At 48.6% G+C, this 24,068-nt stretch overlaps 1 protein-coding gene and 1 long non-coding RNA gene across 2 annotated transcripts in view; one reads left to right on the plus strand and one right to left on the minus strand.

The window, feature by feature from the left end:
• Positions 1-12,598: 12,598 nt before the first annotated feature.
• The window catches only part of LOC125121561 (uncharacterized), a 46,268-nt gene continuing 34,798 nt past the window's right edge, over positions 12,599-24,068 (minus strand). The window contains exons 2-3 of the long non-coding RNA XR_007133498.1: positions 16,353-16,462; positions 12,599-12,785 (exon numbers count right to left, since the gene is read on the minus strand). This is a non-coding gene — a long non-coding RNA (uncharacterized LOC125121561). The remainder of the gene's footprint in view (positions 12,786-16,352; positions 16,463-24,068) is intronic.
• Positions 17,206-24,057, plus strand: LOC125121560 (UL16-binding protein 1-like). Its single transcript, XM_047769948.1, has 4 exons — positions 17,206-17,370; positions 20,419-20,682; positions 21,404-21,679; positions 22,332-24,057. Exons 1-4 carry the CDS (start codon positions 17,289-17,291, stop codon positions 22,454-22,456), a joined length of 747 nt encoding a protein of 248 aa, XP_047625904.1. The 5' UTR covers positions 17,206-17,288; the 3' UTR covers positions 22,457-24,057.

Raw genomic sequence — 24,068 nt, forward strand, 5'->3', positions numbered from 1 at the left:
CGCTCAGTGGATTAAGGATCCATCATTGCCTTGAGCTATGGCATAAGTCACAGATGCAACTTGGATCTGGGGTGGCTGTGGCTGTGGTGTAGGCCGCCAGCTGCAGTTCTGATTTGACCCCTAGCCTGGGAGCCTCCACATGCTGCGGGTGCGGCCCTAACCTGGAAAACAAAAAAAACAAAAAAACCCACAATGTCTTCATTCATACATCCATTCACTCATTTATTCTGTCAGTCATACATGCACAGCTCCTAATCTCTCAGTCGATCTCAGGAGACAGAGGCACAAACGCGGGGGAGGAGAGTGAGTGAGGAAACCGCGGGGGCCACATCACAGGAGCACCCGGGACAAGCACCCTGAGGCCTGGGCGCCCAGCGGAGGGACATGGAGCCTGCGGTAGGTGCGGACCGGGCGGAGGGGCAGGAGGTCCCCCGCCCGGAGGGAGGGAGGCACTGCAGGCAGAAGGCCACACGGAGAGAATAGGAACAGAGGGAAGGCACAGCCCAGCCTAGAGACGCTTCCAGAGGGTCAGAGAGCAAAGCTGAGCAGCCGCCCTGCACCCCCGGGCGGGGGCCTTACGGCCGGGCCGTCGGGGGCGGACTGACGACGGAGCCTCCTTAGCGCTCTTCCTCATTTCTCTTAGTGGCCCGGATGTGACTTTCTAGCCTCCTTGCACCAGAATGAGGGTCCGTGACGAACCAAGGAACAAAAAACTTAGCGGTTGGAGGGACACTGAGGAGTCACCCACAGACCGCGCAGGCGAGAAGCAGCCGCGCAACGCAGCCTGCGATCAGAGCTGCCCCTGAAGCCCTTTTGGCCCCCTCCCCAGGTGCCTCCAGGTCCTGGATTCCAGGGTTTGCGTGCTCTCCCGCTCTCTTATTTTGCTGGTTTTTCGGTGTTTGTTTATGTTTAGGTAAGAAGTAGATTTATTGAGAGACAAAGTGTGGATCTTAAAAGGAGAGCGAGCGGCCCTGGGAGAGGCGCCCTCCCCAGAGTGTGGTCACCTCAGAAACGCCAGAGGAGAGCAGCCCCTCTCTCTCTCTTTTTAAATTGTGGTAAAAGACACTTAAAATTTAACAGCGTAATTTCTAGGTGTCCAGTGCAGGGGGGTTACATGCGTTCACGCTGCTGTACATCCATTCCCAGAACTCCTCATCTTGTAAAATCGAAACTAAATGAATTAAGCAAAAACCCATTCTCCCCTTCTCCAGCTTCTGCCAATCACCATCATGCTTTCCTGTCTTTGGGAGTTTGACTCATCTGCATTTCCTCATTTAAGTGGAATGGGGGAAGTGACATTTCACTTAGCACAACGTCCTCAGCCTTCATGCATGCTGTAGCATCCTGCAAAATGTACTTTTAGAAGAGGCAGAACGACATTCCACTGTATGTATCTAATATATTGACTGATCCTTTCAGCCACCGATAGACACGGGGTGCGCCCATGTTTTAGCTATGGAGGAATAATCCTGTTAGGAGCACGGTGTACAAATATCTATCCAAGAACCTGTTCTCATTTTTAGGGGGTATATACCCAGAAGTGGAGTTGCTGAATCATCGAGTAATTCTAATTTTTTTGAGGAATGCCATCTGTTTTCCACAGGGGATATGTTATAGTCCCAACAGGGCATGAAAGGTTCCAATTTCTCCATGTCCTCACCAATACTTGTTGCTACTATTTTGACAGTAGTCATTCTAATGGGCGTGAGGTGGTAACCAAAATGGTTCTGATTCATACGCTACTCAATGATTACTGGTGTTCAGCTTCTTCTTAGGTGCTTACTGGCCATTCATGTATCTTCCTTGGAGAAAGGTCTGCTCAAGTCCTTTGCCTATTTTTTCAATCAGTTGTTTGTCTTTTTGTTGTTGAGTTGCAGGGGATCTCTGTATATTCTGGATACTGATCCCTTAACAGATATCTGATTTGCAAATATTGTCTCCCATTCTGTGGCCTGCCTTTTTACACTGTGGATAGTGTCTTTCGACATACATTTTTTTTTTATTTTCATGAAGTCCAATTTGTCCATTTTTTCTTTTGCTACCTGGCATCATAGCCAAAACATTATTGCAAATCTGATGTCTTAAAGCATTTATCCTGTTTTCTTCCAAGAGTTTTATCATTTCAGGTCTCCCTTTAGGTCCCTGACTCCCTTCGAGTTAATTTTTGGATATGGTGTCCATCTCCGTTCTTTCTCACGTGGATGTCCAGTTTTCCCAGCACCCTTTGTTGAAAAGTGGACTCTGCGTCTTTTTTACAGCACTTCAAACTTCACACTTGTTGCTTGATGTGATCTTTCTAACAGCCACACCAGGCAAAGGCAATGGCTATTTCTATTTCTTTACTTTAAAATGCATCTTTATTACTAAGGGACTGGGATATTACATCCCTTGTTCAAGTGACCCAGTTGGTTAGTGACAGAGCAAGGACCAAATCCGTGGACAGCCTCATGTCCTTCATTCCCACTAGATCATGCCTTCTCTGAATTTTCTAATTGGCTAAGGCTTGGCTGGGAATGGGAGGCAAAATCCAAAGTTAAAGAAGGAAGAAGATTCTAGAAGGAAGGTATGTAAAGCCCAAATCATGTTCATAAAGTAAAAGTTTTCTCCTTGTGCTTTGGTTCCCTTGGGTGTCAAATAAGACTGTTAATCAAGAATTTCAGATAAAATAAAAATACTATCAATGGCAGAACCTGAACAAGCATTTGCTTCATATCTAAGGATCAAGAAATGCAAAAAAGAGTCCTTGAAGTTCCTTATTTTCACTGAAAAAAAATCATGTACAGTTGTGCATTTTACTCCGTAACATATGTGTTCTACTATAAACATAAATTAGTAAACTTATCTTTTTGACGTCAACCGATTCTCCAAAGCAATGCATGAGCTTCTTTTGTGGTTTCTCACCTCCTGTCACTCATCACTGTACTAACGGGGCAAGCACTCTAGCGTGAAATTCTGAGAATTATCTCTAAATTGCCATCTCCCACTCTGTGAAGTCTTACACTTGGGCTTCAAATTAAAAAGTGTAAAGTCACATTCAGGTTTGTCCACGAGTATGGTAAAGTGAACAGTTAAAATAACGACTTCTCCATTTATACAAGCTCCAAAATGGGACAGACCCTCGACTTGCATCCACAGCAGCTGGCCCAGAGCCCAAGTGTCCCCTGAAGGAGGACCAGCCCGGCGGCAGGCAAAGAGTCATCTGCCTGATCACAACATCTATTTGATGTTGACCAAATGAATGTACCACAGATCACCAGGGTAACATGCAACAACCAGAAATGCAGATCGAATCCACCACTCCAGCATCTACTAATCAAGAAGCGAGTCTGCTGTCAATGTCTAATGAAAAGCATCCTTGCTTCTTTGAACAGCTCCTGGTAACTTAAAGGATTTTTTAAATTGTATCTGAGCCCTTCCTTCTGTGGAAGGAGCTCGGGCACTACATGGGCATCTGTTCAGCTTTTGGAAGTTTCATATGTCAAAGCTACAGTTATAGCTAGTGAGACCTCCCAATTTTCTAAAAATGTAGTGCTAAGATTAAGACAGAGGGAATAGTTAATGGGGAACCTTTTGTTATCTATGAGATACTTCATTTGCCCAGATTTTCATGATTTCTGAACTGTAGGGCAGTCTACTGTATTATAAAAGGCCACTCACATATCTTAAAACTCTAAATAAATAACATCATATTTTATAATAAAAAAGAAAAACAAGTGAAAGTGAAATCTAGGATTGGCATGGATTTGGAAGACACAGTTTTGGGGTTTTTCTTTAAATGGGTGACTCGAGAGAGAGTCTAAGAATGTTTGCAAACCTAAGGTGGTGGTTACTTCTGAGGGAAAGGAGGAGGATACACTGGGCTGGGGCACTGAGTGAACTGCCGGGGTGGCTGACAAAATGTTTCTTAACCTGGATGGCGGATATAGGGGTGTTTGCTTTGTAACAATGCATTAAACTCATTAAGCAATTCCAAAAAGTGGGGGTTAAAAATCCAACTGCAGCAGCTCAGGTCACTGTGGAGGCACAGGTGTGACCCCCAGCCCCATGCAATGGGTTAAATGATCCAGTGTTGCCACAGCTGTGGTGCAGGTCACAACTGAAGCTCAGATTCAATCCCTGGCCCAGGAACTTCCATATGCTTCTGGTGTACCCATTAAAAAAAAACAATAGCATCATAAATTTATCTACCAGGATATACAGAGGAAAGGGTGACTACAGTCCAGTCCATCTTCTTTCAAATGTACCTTCCTAGACTATGGAGTCATGGAAACTGAAAACTATTTCCCAGACTCCTTCCCAACCAGAGTCCTGGATGCGATTTAGAGTCTGTCAATCCACTGTGGCCAAATTGGAGCACAGAGACCAAGCTTCTGATCCTGCTCACAAGGCCAGATGTGAGAGACATTTGGGTTTTCTGCAGCAGCACCAGCAGAAGGTCCTGAGCTTTGGTCACTAGCCTTGAAGTATAGAAAGCGGGCATATGGCGTGTGGCATCCACCCACATGGACTACTGCCGGCTCAGTGTGGTTCTGGAGCCTGCAATAGCGGCTGTGGCTTCTGATTGCGGTGACTTACTGATTATAGTAGTTCTGTCTTTATCTTGAGAGCTTTCACATTGTGGCAGTGATATACGATAATGGAATTGGCAGCTTTTTGATCCTAGATAGCAATCTTGGTGTCCTGGTGGCTTAGGCAGGCTTTAAACAGCTTCATGGGGCAAAGCAAACACACACTGAAGCCCAGGGCCTGCCAAAGGTGTGGGCCCTAGAAAGTTCCCTGCTCTATGAGTAGAGATCCTGAGAGGCTGCACCCTAGGGGTGAAGGTCAAAGTGCAGATAAAGCAGTACTCAAACCCACTGCTGTGCAGCTTCAAAGCCTCTGCGTGGCCAAACTGAGACCTCAAACATGATGAAAGTGATTCTTGAGTTATAGCTACCAAGTGCCTAATGCTAGCAAATGAAAGTCATTTCTAGAGGAAAGAAATACCATCTGAGATTTCTAATTCTTTCAATAGCGATCTTAAAAATACAATGCCCAGCACACAGACAAATATAAGCAAACACATAAGGAGACAAGAAAACAGGAATGGGAACAGCAGAAACACACAGTAGAAGCCAAAAACTCACAGAAGGTCTAGATTAGTGCTCTAGTGGAGCTGGAATGCAAGCCGCAAATGTGAGTCACATGTGCAATTTAAATTTTTCTACTCACCACATCAAAATAGTAAAAAGAAACAAGTGAAATTAATTTTCTAAAATTTTAACTCAGGAGTTCCCATCGTGGCGCAGTGGTTAACGAATCCGACTAGGAACCATGAGGTTGCGGGTTCGGTCCCTGCCCTTGCCCAGTGGGTTAACGATCCGGCGTTGCCGTGAGCTGTGGTGTAGGTTGCAGATGCGGCTCGGATCCCGCGTTGCTGTGGCTCTGGTGTAGGCCGGTGGCTACAGCTCCGATTCGACCCCTAGCCTGGGAACCTCCATATGCCACGGGAGCGGCCCAAGAAATAGCAAAAAAACAAAAAAAAAAATTTTAACTCAGTATATTTTAACTCGTTTTATTTAACCCAAATTATTATTTCATTCAACTTGTAATCAATATAAAATTCATAATGGGATATTTAATATTTTTGTACTAAATCTTCAAAATCTGGTGTGCATTTGACACTTAACAGTATACCTCAATTTGGACTAGGCATATTTCAAGCACTCAAGAGCCAAATGTGGCTAGTAACTACCATACTAGATGTTACAGCTTGAGATTTTAAAATTATTGGGCAGAAACTAGTTTTTTGAAGGTTGTTATATTTCTTCTCTCTTTAAAACTTAAAAAAAAAATTTTATTGAAGTATAGTTGATTTAAAATGTTGTGTTCTGCTGTACAGCAAAGTGCCTCAGTTATACAAATACATACTCTTTTTTCATATTCTTTTCTATTATGGTTTATCGCAGCATATTGAATACAGTTCAGTGCTATACAATAGGACCTTGTTTAAGGCAGAAATTTCTAAGTGACTATAATCAGTGTGTGTTAAGCAAAAAAAAAAAAAATTTAAAAATTCAGTATAGAACTAGAAATTATATAGGAGAGACATTGGCTATTTAATATATGGAATAATCTATAACTATAAATTGAGTAACTAAAATTAAGAACTCCATAGATGTGGCTAAAAGCAGGTTATACATGCCTAAAGAGAGAATTGGTCAACTAGAAGGTGGATTAAAAGAAATTATCTGGAATGAGGTTCCAAAAGTCCAAAGGGTAGAAAAATACAGAAGAAAGAGTAAAAGACATAGCGGACACAGTGATATTTACCTCACATTTCACTGGAACCCTAAAGGAAGAGGTAAAACAGGGAAGAAATCATATTTGAAGAGATGAAGCTGAGATTTTTTTCCAAAACTGATTAGAAGTCTGTTGTCAATTTGCCTTCCTGCTAAAGACAATCTGTATTTTATCAATAATGGCTTTCAAAGTTTTTCTTCTGTTTTTCTCTTTTGAGATCTTGAAGATATTCTGCAATTTCACTACAATGCACCTAGTAATGAATGTATTTTTATATATCTACCTGGGATTTGTTTTTTCTAGACAATGAGGATTAATGACTTTCATGAAATCTGGAAAATTCTTAGCCATTAGCTCTCTGAAAATTTCCTCTTTCTCATTTTCTTTCTTCTCTCTTTTCGCAAGCTCTGTTAGATGTAGCTTGGATTTTCTCACTGTATATCCATTATCATCATACCTTTCTGTTTCAGAATGACACTCTTGCAACTGAATTTTAATTGATTTCTTCAGCTCCATCTTCCAGTCCATTGATTCTCTATCCTGCTTTGTCTAATGTACTGGCTCACCAGTGGGTTGAGTTTTTAAGTTGAGCAAATATATTTTTCATTGCTAGAAGGTCTGTTTGGTTCTAATGAAAAGATAACTGGTCTATTTTGACAGTCTCTCACTATTTGATGATTTTTACTCTTTCCTTAATGCCTTTATGATTTAAATATATATTTAGTTTTATTGATAGTTCTAAAATCTGTAGTTCCTACTGCATTGGATTGGCTTGTTTCACTTACTGTAATTTGAGTCTTGGCATGTTCTGTAAGTTTAAATTAAGAGATTTTCTTTGGCCAGGCTTCTTTATCTACGGGAAATCTGCAGGCTACCTGAGATTGTGTTCCTTTCGAGGAATATTATGTTGGATTCTTCTAGACACACAAAGAGCTCTACTAATAGGAATCTTTTTCTTTTCTTTTCTCTCTCTCTCTCTCTCTTTTTTTTTTTTTTTTTTTTTTTTTTTTTGCCGCAGACATGAAATGTGGAAGTTCCTGGGGCCAGGGATTGTTCCACATGCCACAACAGTGACAATGCCAGATCTTTAACCAAGACACCGGGAAATTTCACAAGTCATTTTTATGTTAATTTTGTGGCTTGGAAATCCCTGGATTGGTCAGATAGAGTAAATTCTAACCCTAAAGCAAGATAAGGACAGCCTATAGTTATTAATTCTTGGGGGAGGGGTTATTAATTTATTTTTATGTGTTTGTTTTGCTTTTACACAGAGCATCCAGGCTGAGACAGTGTGCCAAGTTATCTCCTTTCCTGTTGTTTTTCCATGCTTCTGAGCAGATATCTTTCTAATTCACCTTTTCACTGTATCTCAACTTCAGATAGTGTCTTATTTCCACCTTGATAGAGCTGACAGCCTGGTCTCTGGTCCCTGAGTAGGAGTCAAATCTAAACCCCTAGAGGCCAATAACCTCCACCTCAGTGTCCTCCCTTAACTCAGCACTTTGCCTTTCCATTCTCTTTCCAGGTTTGACCCCCATGAATTTCCCTCTCATGTAAACTCAGCTCTGCTTGAAGAAAGAGTTGCATACCCCCCTTGCTTTCGAGATTCAGAGCCAAAACTCTAATAAATTCATCATGGATCTTATCCAGTTAGAACATATAGGAAGGGAAGCAGTGAAAAGTTAGCATGTGTTCTTATCCAGCTTAAAATTCAGAGAATAAAATCTAATCTGACCTGCGTCTGCTGAGTGGACTATACTGTAGCACCATAAAGATGAATATTAGATTTTTCTCTGTATGTCTCCATCTTCCCTTCTTTCCAGCTGAGCAAGTAGCTGTCTGGGCTCTTTCCCTCCAGGGAGATTCAGAGTAAAGTAGAAAATAGAAAAGATTCCATCCCCCCCGCCAATCCTAAACTCTGAAAGTCTTAATCACTGTCTTTAAGAAACATGAAGGCAAGATTTCCCCCATGCTAGAGAGAGCCCAAGGAGCTAGCGATAGACTAAAGAAGTCCTGGGCAAGTGTTGTTCGCATGAGTGGCAGAGGTGTACCACCTTCAACCTGTTTATGACTCAGCGGATTCTGCCTCAGGTTTGTTCCCCTTCCTTCATTTGCTTCCTCCTCCTCCTCTCCCAAAACATGTCTCGGGGGCTCATGCTGTGACCCACCCTATTCTCTCTCCCACCAAGGGCTACCAAATAAATGAGTAAATCTGGCTGTGTGAGCATTTGTTGCAGTAACTTAGCCTCAGCCGTGGAGCATCAGTGACCTGCTTAATGTTTTCCAGGAGGGAAAGCAGAGGAGCCAAACAGTCTCATTGCAAAGATGAATTTTAGGGCTCAGAACGAAACCAGGAGGAGTCCTTATCAAAAGAGAGAGAGGTAAGGGAGAATTCAAATTACCTTGGGTAGAATTCAAACAGACTCTTTGGAGTTCCCGTCGTGCCTCAGTGGTTAACGAATCCGACTAGGAACCATGAGGTTTCAAGTTCGATCCCTGGCCTCACTCAGTGGGTTAAGGATCTGGCGTTGCCATGAGCTGTGGTGTAGGTTGCAGACGCAGCTTGGGTCCCGTGTTGCTGTGGCTGTGGTGTAGGCAGGTAGCTAGAGCTCCAATTCGACCCCTAGCCTGGGAATGTCCATATGCCGCAGGAGCGGCCCAAGAAATGGCAAAAAGACAAAAAAAAAAAACATACTCTTCGATAGGAGTCTTTCAAAGGCATCTTTGAGAAATCGAGCACACTCCTTTAAGTTTTACTTTTATGAAGAGATAAGAAATATTTTGGTAGTAATTAAAATGGATGGGATTCTTTGACAAGAGGAAGTTTGTTAAGATTTGATACAGTGGGGAAAAATAAGAGAAAATGTTTTGTAATAGACACCAAAGAATCAGAAAAAAAGAGGAAAACAAAATAATTATCTGATTAGTTAAATACAGAGGTAATTAAATGTTTAGCACATGCCTGCTAATAAAGAACAACGTTTTTATGAAAAATGTGTTACTAGCTTTCCGTTTTATGGCCATATACTTTTTTCCCAAATAAATATTATTTTCTTCTATTGACAACTGTCATCCATTATTGCAGAAATCAGAGGTTTAACTGTTGTTTGTCTTTATCGTTGTTTCTTATTTGTTCCTTGTTCCTTTTTTGTTGGTTCGTTGGGAAGGAGAGGGATTTTAGCCAAAATGGTTTGCAAAAGAAGATTTCAAATTTGATAGCAGAAAAATTTTCTGTGGTTTTCCTGCTCTGCTGTTGCTGTGTCACATGGTGTATGCCAGTGAGAGCTGACAGACAGCTATGCAGTTTCTAGACAGAAAAATGCTCCTATTGCAGGGAAATGTCCAGGAGTCTCACGAGGTAACTCTGGGAATATGTATTTTCATTGCTCGTTTGCACTCTTAAAAGTACAATTCTCCTAACTTTACATGTCTTCCTACGGTGCCATTTGTTATGCTAAATCCAAAACTTAATGATCTCTCCTCAAAGGCAAAGTGTTACTATAATTCACACTATTTAGGTATATTCTAAAAATGTATTTAAACTACTTAAAATTATTCATTAAGCTTAGGTAACAGTCCTAAAAGTATCTAGTAACATCTGATTAATTTAGCTGAGTTCAGTTTTTTGAAAGGTTTTCTACAATGTGACTACTATTCATTTAATTATGGTTTTTAGTGAGTTAACCTCTCTATCTGGTTCTCCAGTTTTACTGAGAGATAAACTGACGTATAGCAACGTATAAGTTTAAGGCGGACAGCATAATGCTTTGACTTATATAATACACCGTCAAATGATCACCCCTGTAAGTTTAATGAATAGTCATCATCTCATGTAGATACAAAATTTAAAAAGAAACAATAATTTTTCCTGTGATGAGAATTCTTAGGATTTACTCTCTGAACAGCTTTAATATATAACATCCAGCAGTGTTAATCATATTTATCATGTTGTATATTACCCCCAATACTTATTTATTTTATAACTGGAAGTTTGTACCATTTGGCTACCTTTATCCAATTCCCCTTCCCCCCCTCGCCCCCATTCCCCACTCCCCACTCTGATCTCATAGAAAAAAGAGATCAGATTTGTTATAATAACCAACTCACAGAAAAAGAGATCAGATTTGTGGTTACCAGAGGCAGGTGCAGGGAGAGGGGGATGGAGGCGAGGAGGGAGGGGAATTGGATAAAGGTAGCCAAATGGTACAAACTGAAGGCTAACTGGCCTACAACACTCTGTCAGTTCCTGATGCACAACCTAGTGATTTAACATTTCCATCTATTTCAAAATGATCACCACCGGAAGGTGATAAGCTGCGCTACCATCTGTCATCATGCAAAGACATTACATCACTACCGACTCTTCTCCATACTGTATTTTCATATCCTTGACTCAGGTAGTTCGTAACTACGAGTCTGTACATCTTACTCTCCCTCACCTGCCTCTTTCATCCCCACCCCCTCTGGCAACCATTTGTTTCTATCTATGACTCTGTTTCTGTTATGTCTGTTCATTTGGTTTGCTTTTTAGATTCCACATTTGAGAAATCATACAATATTTGTCTTTCTCTGTTTGACTTACTTCACTTAGCAAAATACTGTGGCTGTGGCTATTTATTTTTTAAAACCTAGAATTAATATGTGTTTACAATGACTAAAAGGGATTGAATATTTCATTACAATATCTATCTATACACTTACGATAAGTCGAGTATCACGTGGGCTGACTTTATGAAATTAATAAACTATAGAAATGGTAGTCAGTGAAGGTGACTTCATCTTGTTCTGGCATTCACTTTGTCTAAAAGCTCAAATATGTTTTCTGAGAAAAATAATTAGTCTTTTCACTTCTCCCTCTCTCTCTCTCTCTCTCTCTCTCTCCAAGCCTTCTGGGTTCTGAGAACCAGCTCAGTCTGGAACCTGGGCAGAGGATTCAGACATTGTGTCGGGATGGCTGCTTTCAGCCTCCTGATCCTCCAGCCTTGTGGTCTGTCTCTGTATTTCTCTCCATCAGGCGGGCTGGCTGCCCCTCTGTGGCCTCTGGGAGCACCCTGTTCTGGGATTCAGCACAGTGCTCTCTGGACTCGGGCCCTGGCTGGCCTTCCCACCTCTCTGGTCACTGTGACCAGTGCACCTGCTGTGCTCCTGGCATCGAGCCCCTCCCGTGGCATTGACTCCTGCCACGTTTTCCCATCCCTGCCGCTGCTGGAAGCCCTGGGGAACGCCCTCTCATGTCCCCGTTCCTGCCCTGCAGCAAAGTCAGGCCTGAGCTTCCCATCCGAGCTCTCCTCATAGCTCCATGGAGTCCTCAGGCTCTCCCGGGGAGCGGGGCTGACCGCGCATGCTCCTGCCCTTCCATGGCACGTCTGCCCTGGCACATTCGCGTCTCTGGGCCTTTCCATCTCCTCCTCTACCAGCTGCCATGGACTCTCTGGACTTCCTGTTTCAGGCAGTGTGGACCAGGCCTCCCTCCACTTCTAAGACCCAGCCTAGGGGCTGAGGAGTGGCCTCTCCCTGGGCCTGGCTGAATCCTGAGTCCTGTGACTGCAAACTGTGCCTTGTCCAGCTCCAGGTTCTCTGCTCATCCATCCCCGCTGGGACCCCCCCCTTCCTCAGGAGCACCCCCTACACGCTCTCCATCTCCCTGCATCTTCCTCCTCCTCCTCCTCCAGCAAGGGAAGGGCACTAGTTTAACTGGTGATGGGGAGGGGAGGGCCGGGCACGGCGGTCCTTGCTCTGCCAGCCCAGCCCTTCAGAGATGCCCCTGCTCTCACAGAGACTGGGAGGCAGTGCCTGTGGATCTTTTTCTCTGAACCCCAGGGCTCACTGTATTTTTTAAAATTTTGTTAGAATGTAGTCAACTTTCGGCATACAGCAAAGTGAAGCTGTTATACCTATACATGTAGCCATTTCTTTTCAGATCCTTTCCCCATATAGGTTATTACACAGTAATGAGTAAATTTCCCTGTGCTGTGTACTAGGTCCTTGTTCCCACTTATTTGATATATAATAGTGTGTATATATATCAATTCTAACCCCCTAATCTATCCCTACCCCCCTCTACGTTTCCCCTTTGGTAAATGTAAGTTTGGTTTGGAAATCTTTGAGTCTTTGTTAAGTTGTACTATATTATCTCTATTACATTGACTACATTAGTGATCTCATTTGTGTAATGTGTTTCTCTCTGACTGACAGACTTGAGTAACTAGGATCCCTTCTAGGTCCATCCACGTTGCTGCAGGTGGCTGAGCAAGAGTCCACTGAGTCTATGGCCTGTGTCTTCTTTAGCCAGTCCTCGGCTGATGGACACTTATTGCACCTGCATTTGTCCTTCACAGACTCTCACCCTCTTTGCTCTGACGTCATTGTCAACCCTAAATCCAGAACAGGACCACCATGGGCTGAGGTCCAAGCTCAGGTCAAGGAAAGGACCTTTCTTTACTGTCGCTGTCTTAGTGAGAAGCTCAAAGTCTTTGGGCCTCTGAGTCGTGAAGGTGAAAGGCCTGAGACGCAAAGGAAACCACTTCCGTTACACTGGAAATTGTCCCAAGCAGCGGTAAGTATGAAAGGGCAAACCTAGAGGAGACGTCGGAGGGGTAGGGAGCTGTGTGCTGATGAAAGAACTGGAAGCTGGTCCCAGCTGAGAGGCTCGGCAGCCAAGGCGGGACGGAGAAGACAGAGCAGGACGAGGAGATTCGAGGAGAAGCTGAGGAGTGATGGGGGCACTGGGAAGGGTTGTCCAGACCACAGGCTGACCTCCACCCCCGGGGGCAGGTCCTCCCACCCTGTGGGCAGGGTGATGTGTCCCTGCAAAGCCAAGGGACCCTCTAGCGGATTCTGGCGCTTTGGCTTCCAAGGACAGAAAGCCTCTGTTTGCTTTTCTTTTTGTCACTGCACCTCGCGGATAGGGTAGATCCCAGGCTAGGGGCTGAATCAGAGCTGCAGCTGCCGGCCTGCTCCACAGCCATAGCAACGCCAAGTCAGAACTGCATCGGAGACCTGTTCTGCAGCTTGGATGCTTAACCCACTGAGTGAGGCCAGGGATGGAACCCACATCCTCGTGAATACTAGTCCCATTCTTAACCCATTGAACCACAATGGGAACCCCAAAACCGTCTTCTTTTGACTCAGAGACCAGAAACTGGATAGTGTTTCATGCTGGAGGCACAGTGGAAAACGACAGGCCTGTGACCGAAGTCACAAATGGAGAGGGTAAGAGCTGCCTGAGCAGGCGGTGGGCCCTGGAATAAAAGGCTGACGTAACAGGTCACAGCCAGTGGGAGGCAGGGGGAAGAGCAGTTCTCTTGAAATGAGTAGACTTCCCCCAATCTGTGTGTGTGAATGTGTGTGTGTGTGTGTGTGTGTGAGAGAGAGAGAGAGAGAGGGAGAGAAAGTGACTCCTCTGCCAGGAGCTGTTCCTGGGAGGCCCAGGCCCCGGGCACGTTCTCCACCCCCTTTCTCCTCTCACCCCCTGACGTCTCTTGCTCGCAGCACAGGCCTCGGGACCATTCACCACACACTCCTGCCCAAACATCAGCCAGCGTCCTGATCCCAGAGATTTACCTTGTACTGTTCCCTCTTCCACAATCATTCGTTTTCCTTTTTTTTTTTTTTTTGTCTTTTCAAGGCCCGAACCCGTGGCATATGGAGGTTCCCAAGCTAGGGGTCCAATTGGAGCTGTAGCTACCGGTCTACACCAGAGCCACAGCAACTCGAGATCCGAGCTGCATCTGTGACCTACACTACAGCTTACACCACGCTGGATCCTTAACCTACTGAGCAAAACCAGGGATGGAACCTGCAACCTCGTGGCTCCTAGTGGGATTCGTTAACCCTGAGCTACGATGGGAACTCCAGAATCATTTGTTTTTCAACTCACCTGTTCTCTTTCTAGAAACGCTTCAATACCCTCTCAAACTCCCTACCACCCTCCTCGCGAGCCACCTCCTCTTCTGTCACAGCAGCAGGGACTGGGTGTTTATAACCCTGGCCTCCCCCATTAGCTTTGGAGCTGTCTCGGCCCAGCCCCTAGACACCAGTGAGTCCAAAGTTGACAGGCAGCAGCAATCTGCACCCTTAGGTTCCCTGGGGCAGCAGGAGCCGAGGAGACACCGCCTCGGAATTGGAGTCTCCACAAGGACTTTCGTTTGTGTGATTCCACTTCCAGGCCAGCAACCACGGCCCCAGGCACAGCCCTACCCAGAACCACAGCCATCAGGCCCAGGGCCTGGATCAGCCCTGTGATGCTCGCCTGCTCAGTCAGAGCTGGCATCCAAGGCAGACGTCTTTACACCAACAAGCACCGGGAACAGAACTGAGAGCGACGCAAGGGGAAGACGGGCTGGGGTGGGGACAGGAACAGGGGAGCTTCCAGCCAATTCCCACCCCATGGCCTGAAACGTCTCATCCTCGAAAGGAGACCAGACCAGGCGAGTAAGACTGTGTTAGTCAAGGTTCCCTGAGACACAGAATCATTAGGAGACAGACAAACACACAGACAGATGATAGACAGACAGACAGACAGATAGGTCGGTATTAAGCCTGTCTGCCTGAGGACAGGGCATCGGTGGTGTGAGTAACCAGCTGGTCAGAAACCTGACTCAAACCAGATTTTCCCCTTGGGAGGGGCCTCTGCAGCGGGTGCTGTGGAGACAGCGGGGATACAAGGAATGGACAAATGCAACTCTGGGTGAAAGCAGAACCATGGACCACAGCCTGGACACGAGCAACCTACGTGTCCACTGATGGATGAAAGGGGAGCAAAGTGTGAGATATATGTGTACATCCATGTGCGGATGTGCCTGAATATTCTCCCTCCAAGAAAGAGAAGGAGATCTGGTCACTTGTGAGAAGACGGAAGGAGCTTGAGGGCGTTAGGCCCAGTGATTTCAGATAGAGAGGGACAAATATTATATTATCTCGCTTATATGGAGACTGATGACAATTTTCCTCTTTTTTTGATTTTTTCCAGGGCCACACCTTGGGCATATGGAAGTTTCCAGGTAAGGGGTCGAATCAGAGCTTCAACTGTCAGCCTGCGCCACAGCCACAGCAACTTGGGACCCAGGCCACATCTGCAACCTACACCACAGCTCACGGCTACATCAGATCCTAAAACCACTGAGCGGGGCCAGGGATCAAGCCTGCATCCTCATGTATACAAGTCATGTTGGTAAGCCTTTGAGCCACAGTGGGAACTCCTGAAAATAATTTTTTCAGACCCTCATGGATAGAGAGAACAGAGTGCTGGTGGTTGTCTGAGGTGGGGGTTAGGCAGGGGGGAGGAAGGGGTGAAGACAGTACAAGGTACAAACTTCCAGCCATAAAATAAATAAGTCCTGGGGACATGAGGTAGAGCACGGCGACCGCAGTTAAGAACACGGTGCAGCCACCCTTGCGCAGCACAGGTCTGACCTGGGTGGGTCCACCTTCATGCAGATTTTTGGTAACCACTGTCCCACGCCATTGGCCATGGCACGCATCTGAAGGAGTCGAATCCTCCTGTGGGTCCTCGGATGCGGGGGGCTGACGATGGGCCCCGAGCATCCCAGGTGGGTCCTGGAGCCAATCCCCGGGGGGATACCAAGAGACCGCTCTATTCTATCTTCCAACACAGCAAAGAAAGTACATCGCAAGAGGCAAAAGCCTGAACTACATGTGTGGTGCTTGGTAATGAGACGGTTCTGGTTTTCCTTTCACGATATATACAAGTACCACATCATTATCCTCTACACCGGACACTAAGGGCGTGGATGTCAACTGCATCTCAATAAAATACCATTGCAGAATTTTGCTCCATAACCCAGGAGAGATGCAACGGCCTTCACTCTGCCTCCAGGTTACAGAGTGAATAAAACCACGCAGTCTGCCAGATTTCTTGTGGAACAGACAATTTAAAGATCACTTGAAGTTTTACTACCACGTGGTCCATCTGTCAGTCTCAGATAGTATCCTGACACCGTGCATGCAAACAAATGTTTTGGAACTTAAGCAATGAGGACCTTTCTGATTTTGCCCCAGGCCCTCCCCCCTGGCAGGGACCTCCCTGTGCCCCCTCCAAGGTCACTCACCTCCTTCGGTGGGCAGCGCACATCCTTGTGGCACAAGCATCTCCACTTGGAAACGTTGCTCGAATCCCCCCACTCACAAAGCATCAGTATCCAGAACATAGAAAGCGCTCCTGCAAATAAATTGGAACAAGGGTGATTCTCAGAGACACAGGACAAATGATATCAGGACTCAACACTCAGCCAATCAGCCTATGAAGAGACTGAACCTGGCACATCTCACAAATAGTCCAGCAAACTAATCAAAAGGACACTGAATTACCCTCACAGGCCCAAGAAAGCAGAAATTTTTTAAAATATACTGAGAAGTACCACTGGAGTGAGTGGGACAAAAGGGAGAGGGTAGGAAATCCTCCTCAGAAGCGACGTCCTTTGGGGAAGAAGCGTCAAGTCGCCTCCAGGGGGCGCTCTGACAGCTTCGGCTCCTGCCTCCCCGCTCCACACGAATGAAACTTCCAAGTAGAAATTGCTGCCTCAGTTTCCAGGGTTTTTTTTTTTTTTTTTTTTCCCTAAGAAACAGTTGTTCTGGTTCACAAAAGGTCTTGGCCTCCACTGGCACAGAAATTACTAGAAAATACATCGCTGTTGACACTACAGATGCCGGCCGGCTTCAGTCCCTTTCATCAGGCGGCAGAGTTCCCCGGAACGAAAATCTTGAGTCTCTTAGGAAAAGCAGGAATGACTGAATTGAGGACTGGAGTCGGGAAAGGTGAGGGGCGGGGAGAAGCGGGTCCAGAAAAGAAAAGCAGCGGAGCAGGAGCAGAGCCCTTGAAAATCGCGGGGAAATCCACGTGGGCGTGCAGGGGGAGCAGGGGCGGGGCCTGGTGACGCGAGGTGACGCGAGGTGACGCGATGCGACTCGCCCCGCGGCAACCTTGCGCGAGAGAATCCCGGGCAGGCTCTCTGCAAAGCGGGGTCGAATGCAGGATCCTGGTGAGGATGGCGCGGACCGCTGGCTTCAAGGCGGGTCCGGTCCTCCTGGAGCTGCTGCTTCTTCTCTGGTTGTGCGAGACGCTAGTCGGTGAGTTCGGGCTGAACCCGGCGGGGACGCCGGGCGGCGCCTACTGACCTGGAGGGGGAAGGAGTGGCCGCTGGGTTTTGAGAAACTTCAGGCTTGCTTGGGCCCGCCCCCTCTTCTTTCTCCTCCGCAGGTTCCTTTCCTCCTCCACTTCCCTCCAGGTCAGAAAAGAGGGTAATGCCAGGAGGACGGAGGTGAGGAGGTGATAAATGGACGATGCAGGCAGGAAACGCCAGACAGCAGCTCTCGCAGCCCCGAGCCCGCCCCTGGGGAGGTGCGAGCCCCTGGAGCAGGACGGGGAAGGACAGGCGGCCATCCCCACGGGCCGCGATAGGAACAGGTGGCCATTCTGCCAGGTGGAACCTGAAAGGGTGGGCAGCGGGGTAGGGGGGGGAAGGCTGGAGGGGGAGGTTGGGGGGTGCAGAGTAGTGATGGGGTGCAGGGTGGTTGGTGGGGTGGGTGTCCTGGGGGTGGAAGCAGTGAGGGAGGGAGTGAAGGCTAGGTTTGTGTGGTGGGGGAGCGAGGGAGAGGAGGGTGTAAGTATTTGGGGGGAAGGAGGTTGGAGGGGGCATCTAAGGGGTTGGGAGGGAGGGGGATGGGGGGGCCCGGGTGGTATCTGTCCCCAGAACGCCCCATAGGGTCCTGCTTGTGGTTACAATACTCTTTATTACCCATCTCCCTGGGCCCCAGGAAGCCCAGGACCTCCCACACCCTCCCACCTATGAAGGGGCCCTATTCCCTCCCCCCACCAACTGGCCCCTTATCCCCTGGCCTGAGGACACAGTCCAGCAACAGCCTGGGAATCTGACCCACTACTGCTTCAAGCAGAAGGGACTGGAAGCAGTTTCCCAAAGTGTGAGGCAGGGAATGAGGGTGAGGCGGGGGCCCCCCACCTTCATATTGGCACCCCCTGGGGAGCCCCCAGCCTCTAACAGGTATTCATTAGGACAGGGGTTTGCAGGCTTTTTCTCGCAAAGGCAGAAGGGAAATCTGTTGCCTTTACAGCCATGTGGGGTCTGGGTCTGTGCACGAAGGGCCCCCACCTTGGTGGCACAACAGCAGCCAGAGACAAGATGCAAGCCAGTGGGGAAGTAGGTTTGGCCACTGCCCTAGTCTCTGACCCCAGTCCTGGGGGACACGCCTCCCAGGGAATCGTCCCAGGGGAGCCCCAGCTGCTGGGTGCTGAACAGCCAGAAACATGCCCTGTGCTGCCTTGTAGCTTCTGGGTGCTGTGAATGGGTCAGGAGCGTGGGGGCGGCAGCTTCAGGCTAAGGCTCCCTCCTTTGCTGTGGGGTGGCTTCCTTGGTCCAAGGAGCACAAAGGGACACTGCCTGAACCATAAGCGTGAGCAAGGATAGTGGTGGTACAACAGTTCTGGTGTCAGATCTGTGCCACCTGCTGGTGCATCTCATTGGTTGCCTGTGGCTCGGCTTATGTCAAACCAGAAAGTCACGTCTGTCTTATGACAGCTGACCTGTCTGACCTGCTGATGAGGGGCTGGATGAGCCCAGCTCATGGTGGGCACCTCTGACATTCCTTGGCCAAAGGCTCCATCTCTACCAGGGCCCAGAATCAGACCAGGAGCTACATCTAAAAAGTGTGGATTTCCCCACCACAAGTGGTGTGGCCTTGCTTCAGAACAGGAGGGATCTGTGCTGTGAGCATCCAAATAGAAATGCCATATACTGTATGTAGCACCTTCGCAACCACACATGCCGCTGAGGTCCTAGCTTCTGCTGGGGATCTGCCTATAACAGGTTCAGCCTTATGCATTTAGTCAAGTATTGTCAGGGGCCAGGTGCCTTCCAAAGATGGGAAGGCCAGAAGGACTTTTGGACTTGCTATGGTGATGAAAGGGCCTTCCTTGCTGGAACCCAAGGGACTCTCTCCCTCCCTCTTTCTCTCTGGCTCTCTCTCTCTGTCACTGCAACCCACCATCCCTCTCTCTCTTGTCAAGGCTTCTGGGCTCTGAGAACCAGCTCAGTCTGGAACCTGGGCAGAGGATTCAGACATTGTGTCGGGATGGCTGCTTTCACCATCCTGGTCCTCCAGCCTTGTGGTCTGTCTCTGTATTTCTCTCCATCAGGCGGGCTGGCTGCCCCTCTGTGGCCTCTGGGAGCACCTCTCTGGACTCGGGCCCTGGCTGGCCTTCCCACCTCTCTGGTCACTGTGACCAGTGCACCTGCTGTGCTCCTGGCATCGAGCCCCTCCCGTGGCATTGACTCCTGCCAGGTTTTCCCATCCCTGCCGCTGCTGGAAGCCCCTGGGGCACGCCCTCTCATGTCCCCGTTCCTGCCCTGCAGCAAAGTCAGGCCTGACCTGTTGTGTGGACATGCTTCCCATCCGAGCTCTTCTCATAGCTCCATGGAGTCCTCAGGCTTTCCCGGGGAGCGGGGCTGACTGTGCACGCTCCTGCCCTTCCGTGGCACGTCTGCCCTGGCACATTCGCGTCTCTGGGCCTTTCCATCCCCTCCTCTACCAGCTGCCTTGGACTCTCTGGACTTCCTGTTTCAGGCAGTGTGGGCCAGGCCCCCCTCCACTTCTAAGACCCAGCCTAGTAGCCGAGCAGCGGCCTCTCCATGGGCCTGGCTGAATACCGGGACCTGTGACTGCAAACTGTCCCTTGTCCAGCTCCTGGCTCTCTGCTGGGACACCCCCCCCCTTCCTCAGGAGAAGCCCCTACAGGCTCTCCATCCCCCCCCCCCCAGGACCCGGGCTGGATTCTGCTCATCCTCTGGCTCCAGGCCTTTCCTCCCATAGCCGACATGGCACATTCCTAGAAAGGTTAGGTGCTGGCTCTCGCTGGGTGCTGGCCCTGTGAACAGAACATCATAGGGCATATCCCGGGATGTGTGGTTTCTTGCCAGGTGGAGGCCTCCTTCTCTTCCTCAAGCAGGGGATGGACGCCCCCCTGTACCTGGTGACAGGGAGGGCCCACAGGGGCGATGCTTCTCTGGCCAGCCCCGCCCTTGCTCTCACAGACTGGGAGGGCAGTGGTGTGTGTCCCTTCTTTCCCAACCCCAATCCTGACCTGTGCATTTTCCTTCGCAGACTCTTACTCTCTCAGCTATAACTTCACCGTCAATCCTAAGGCCAAACTAGGGCACCCATGGTGTGAGGTCCAAGGACAGATCCATGGAAACGTGTTTCTTCATTATCAATGTGGTAGCAGGAAAGCCAAGCTCTTTGGTCCTCTGAAGATGAAGGTGAACAGCACCAAGACCTGGGAGAGACAAATGGAAACTCTGAACTACCTGATGGAGGAGCTGAAAAAGAAATTGCTTGACGTTAAAGCAGGAATTTTCACAAAGAATGGTATGTGTCACTCCCTGAGGCAGGAGTTCCCCTCGTGGCTCAGCGGGTAAGAACCCAACATAGTCTCCATGAGGACACAGGTTCGATCCCTGGCCTCGCTCCATGGGTTAAGGATCCAGCATTGCCACAAGCTGTGGCATAGGTTGCAGATGCAGCTCAGATGTAGCTGTGGCCTCAGCTGCAGCTCCGATTCGACCCCTAGCCTGGGAACTTTCATATGCAGCAGGTGCAGCCATAAAGGAAAAAAAAAAGAACTTAAAAAAATTATAATAAATAAGAGTTCCAGTTGAGGCTCAGCAGTAACAAAGCCGACTCGTACCCATGAGGACGCAGATTTGATTCCATGGCCTTGATCAATGGCTTAAGGGTCCAGCCTTGCTGTGAGCTGTGGTGCAGGCCAGAGATGTAGCTTGAGTCTCGTGTTGCTGTGGCTGTGGTGTAGGCCGGCAGCTGCAGCTCTGATTCTACCCCTAGCCCGAGAACTTCCACTGGATGCAGGTGCGGCCCTAAAAAAATCTAAATCAATAAATAAATAATGCCCGAGGCAGAAAGAGAGCAGATTTTGTAGGAGCAGGGACTTTTCAGTTTATGATAATATTGGCAGTTGGCCCCACCCACAAGCCCAGCATCCAGCGCAGAGCAGGGGGACCAGAGGATGGAGGGCAGGTGGGGTTAAGGACTTGTCAGACTAATGGCTGAACTCCTTTCCACGTGGGGGCAGCCCTTCCCACCCTGCAGGGCAGGATGATGTGTCCCTGGAAAGAGGATGGGCGCTCCGGTGGATCCTGGTGGTTTGGCTTCAGTGGACAGATCTGCCTCCTCTTTGATGCGAAGAGTGGAAACTGGACCGTGCTTCGTTCTGGAGGCGGAGTGTTGAAAGAGACACTGGGCAGTGACAGAGAGATGACTGGCTTGCTCACCAGGATTCCTAATGGAGACTGTAAGAGCTGGCTCGGGCAAGTCTTGGAGATCTGGAAGAAAACGCTGGAGATGACAGGTACCTGAGAAGAGGGAATGAAGGGGTTGGTCCCTGAAATGAGATCCGCCTGCCCCACCCTTGTGAGTGGCTGTGTGCGTGTGTGTGTGTGTGCGCATGTGTCTGAGAAAGTGACCCTTCCGTGGCCAGGCCTTCTTGGCTGAATAACCAGCACGAGGATGTCTGAACAGCCTTCCTTTCTCTTCTCACCTCCTTCACCGCTTCCTCACTGCACATGAACTTGGGTCTTGCTGTTCCCGTACGCGAGGGCATCATTCTGTTTTCTAGAAATGGACTTCTTACGCTTTCCTTTTCTGAGACTCGTTTTCTCGTCCTCTCACCTGGCCTCGTGAGTTCAGTCCATCGCTGACACCGGACGTGTCAGCAGAGGACTTGTGTGACCCCGTCCTCGTGTGTCCCCTTCCCTCCATCCCAACAGAAGTGAGGGGTGACACGGAAACCCTTGCTTTCCTCAGGAGCTGTATGAGCTCCTCGAGGCCAGGGCCCAGGCCCTGTCTCTGTTCCAAGCCCAGGACGTGTCCTGGCAGCCGGCACACCGTCGACGGGTCGGAAGTGTCTGCGCTGCAGGAGAGCCTGGACAGGAGGGCTGAGGTGCCATCTCCCCGGACCTGGGGTCTGGATGAAGGCTTTCACTCTTGTGTTCCCATTCCAGCACCACCAAGCACGGACCCAGGCACCCCCCGCTCCCCGGCCACAGCCCTTACCCCCGGCTCCTGGATCCTCGGCATCGTCCTGGCTTCTTCAGTCTCCCTTCGAATTCTTGGGCAAGTCCTTTAGAGGAGCAGGTACCGAGGGCCATGTTGAGAGGGAAGCTCGAGTCAGGGCGCGTCGTGTGACAGCGGGAAAGTGAAGGCCCCGCTGCCCCCTGAGCCATCACCTGACCTTCTCATCCCAGAAGTGAGACCAAGCGTCTAAGATGGGGGTGGAGGCTCCTCCTGAGAACTGGAATCATGAGAACATAGAGGGATGAAGGTAGCTCTGGACAAGTACTGGGGGGGACTGGTTTCCATGGTTACAGAGGCTGAGATGTCGCAAGCTGCTGGCCGCAAGCTGGCAGCCTGGGAAAGCCAGAGATGTGTTTCCAGTCCAGACCCGAAGGCCTGGGCTCGAGGGGAGGCGATGGTGTCTGTCCCGGTCCAAACCTGAAGACCTGAGAGTCAGCGTGCGGGGGTCGAGGCCTGGGCAGAGAGCGAGTATGTGGATGCGCTGCCCTCCGCCCGCTCGCCCCTCACCGCCCCTGCAGAGAAGCACAGCAGCCTGGCCCCATCCACACACAACGCGCCTTCTGTAACCACGGAGGCCAGCGAGCGGGGCTTGTGTCTGTGCAGAAACTCTGTGAGGATCAAATTAGAAAGAAAGAGCTCAGTATACTCGGAAGCAATATACTAGCATTAGTTCAGATTGGATGGTGGATATGTTGTAGTTAATAGTGGTTGTTAATGATTTATGATGACGTACTTATCACAAGGTTCACTGACACCTCTCAGGGCCATTTTCACCCCAAGTGAAAGGTTTTTCTCAGAACCAGTCTGACCTCGGCTTTCCCAGGCCAAACAAGTCCTTTTGCTGCTTCAAAAGCACTAAGGATGCTACAGGTGTGTGGGGTTGGATCCACTGTGGGCAGAGGAACCAGCGCCCCGCAATGGCACACTCCACACACCTGCCCCAGGGTCAGGAAGCAGTCGCCTTCCTTCCCCACCTCCAGGCCACTCAGAGATCCTGCCCCCATCACTCTGCAGTTCCTCGCATGCAAGGAAGTAAGATTGGCCCCATTATTTCCCCTAGGTTTCTTTTCTGAGATGTTTCACCTCTGGTGTCTGCCACTCTGCAGGGCCCTCCATCTCAGCTCTGGAGGGCGGCAAAGCACTGCCAGAGATGCTGGCTGTCCTCCCATTATCTGATGGCCACTCTTTCTTGATAATACAACTCAGGTGTGGGGACAGGACACTGGACTTGGCGTTATTGCAATGCCCCCCCCCCCGCCAGCCATTTTCCCTGCAGATCAGTATAGCTGTTGAACGAGGCTCTCATCAAAGGCCTGACAAAGGAATCACTGGGAGGAAGCTTCTTAAGGGACATCTGGTGTAAGCCCTTTCCCCCTTCCTTACTCTCCTTCCAGATCCTGAAATAAAGACCTGATGGCAGAGTTCCCCCTGTGGCACAGTGGGTTAAGGGTCTAGCTGTGGTATAGGCTGCAGAGGCAGCTCAGATTCAATCCCTGGGCTGGGAATGTTCATATACCAAGGGTGCAGCCAAAAAAGAAAAAAGAAAAAGAGAAAATGTCTTGAGCTCACAAAACCACCAAACTCTTCCAGAAGTTCTATGGGTTAAGAACCAGACACAGTGTCCATGAGTGTGCAGGTTCAATCCCTGCCCTGATCAGTTGTTT

Source organism: Phacochoerus africanus, chromosome 2 (genome assembly GCF_016906955.1).
Source record: "Phacochoerus africanus isolate WHEZ1 chromosome 2, ROS_Pafr_v1, whole genome shotgun sequence".
NCBI classification, from domain to species: Eukaryota; Metazoa; Chordata; class Mammalia; order Artiodactyla; family Suidae; genus Phacochoerus; species Phacochoerus africanus.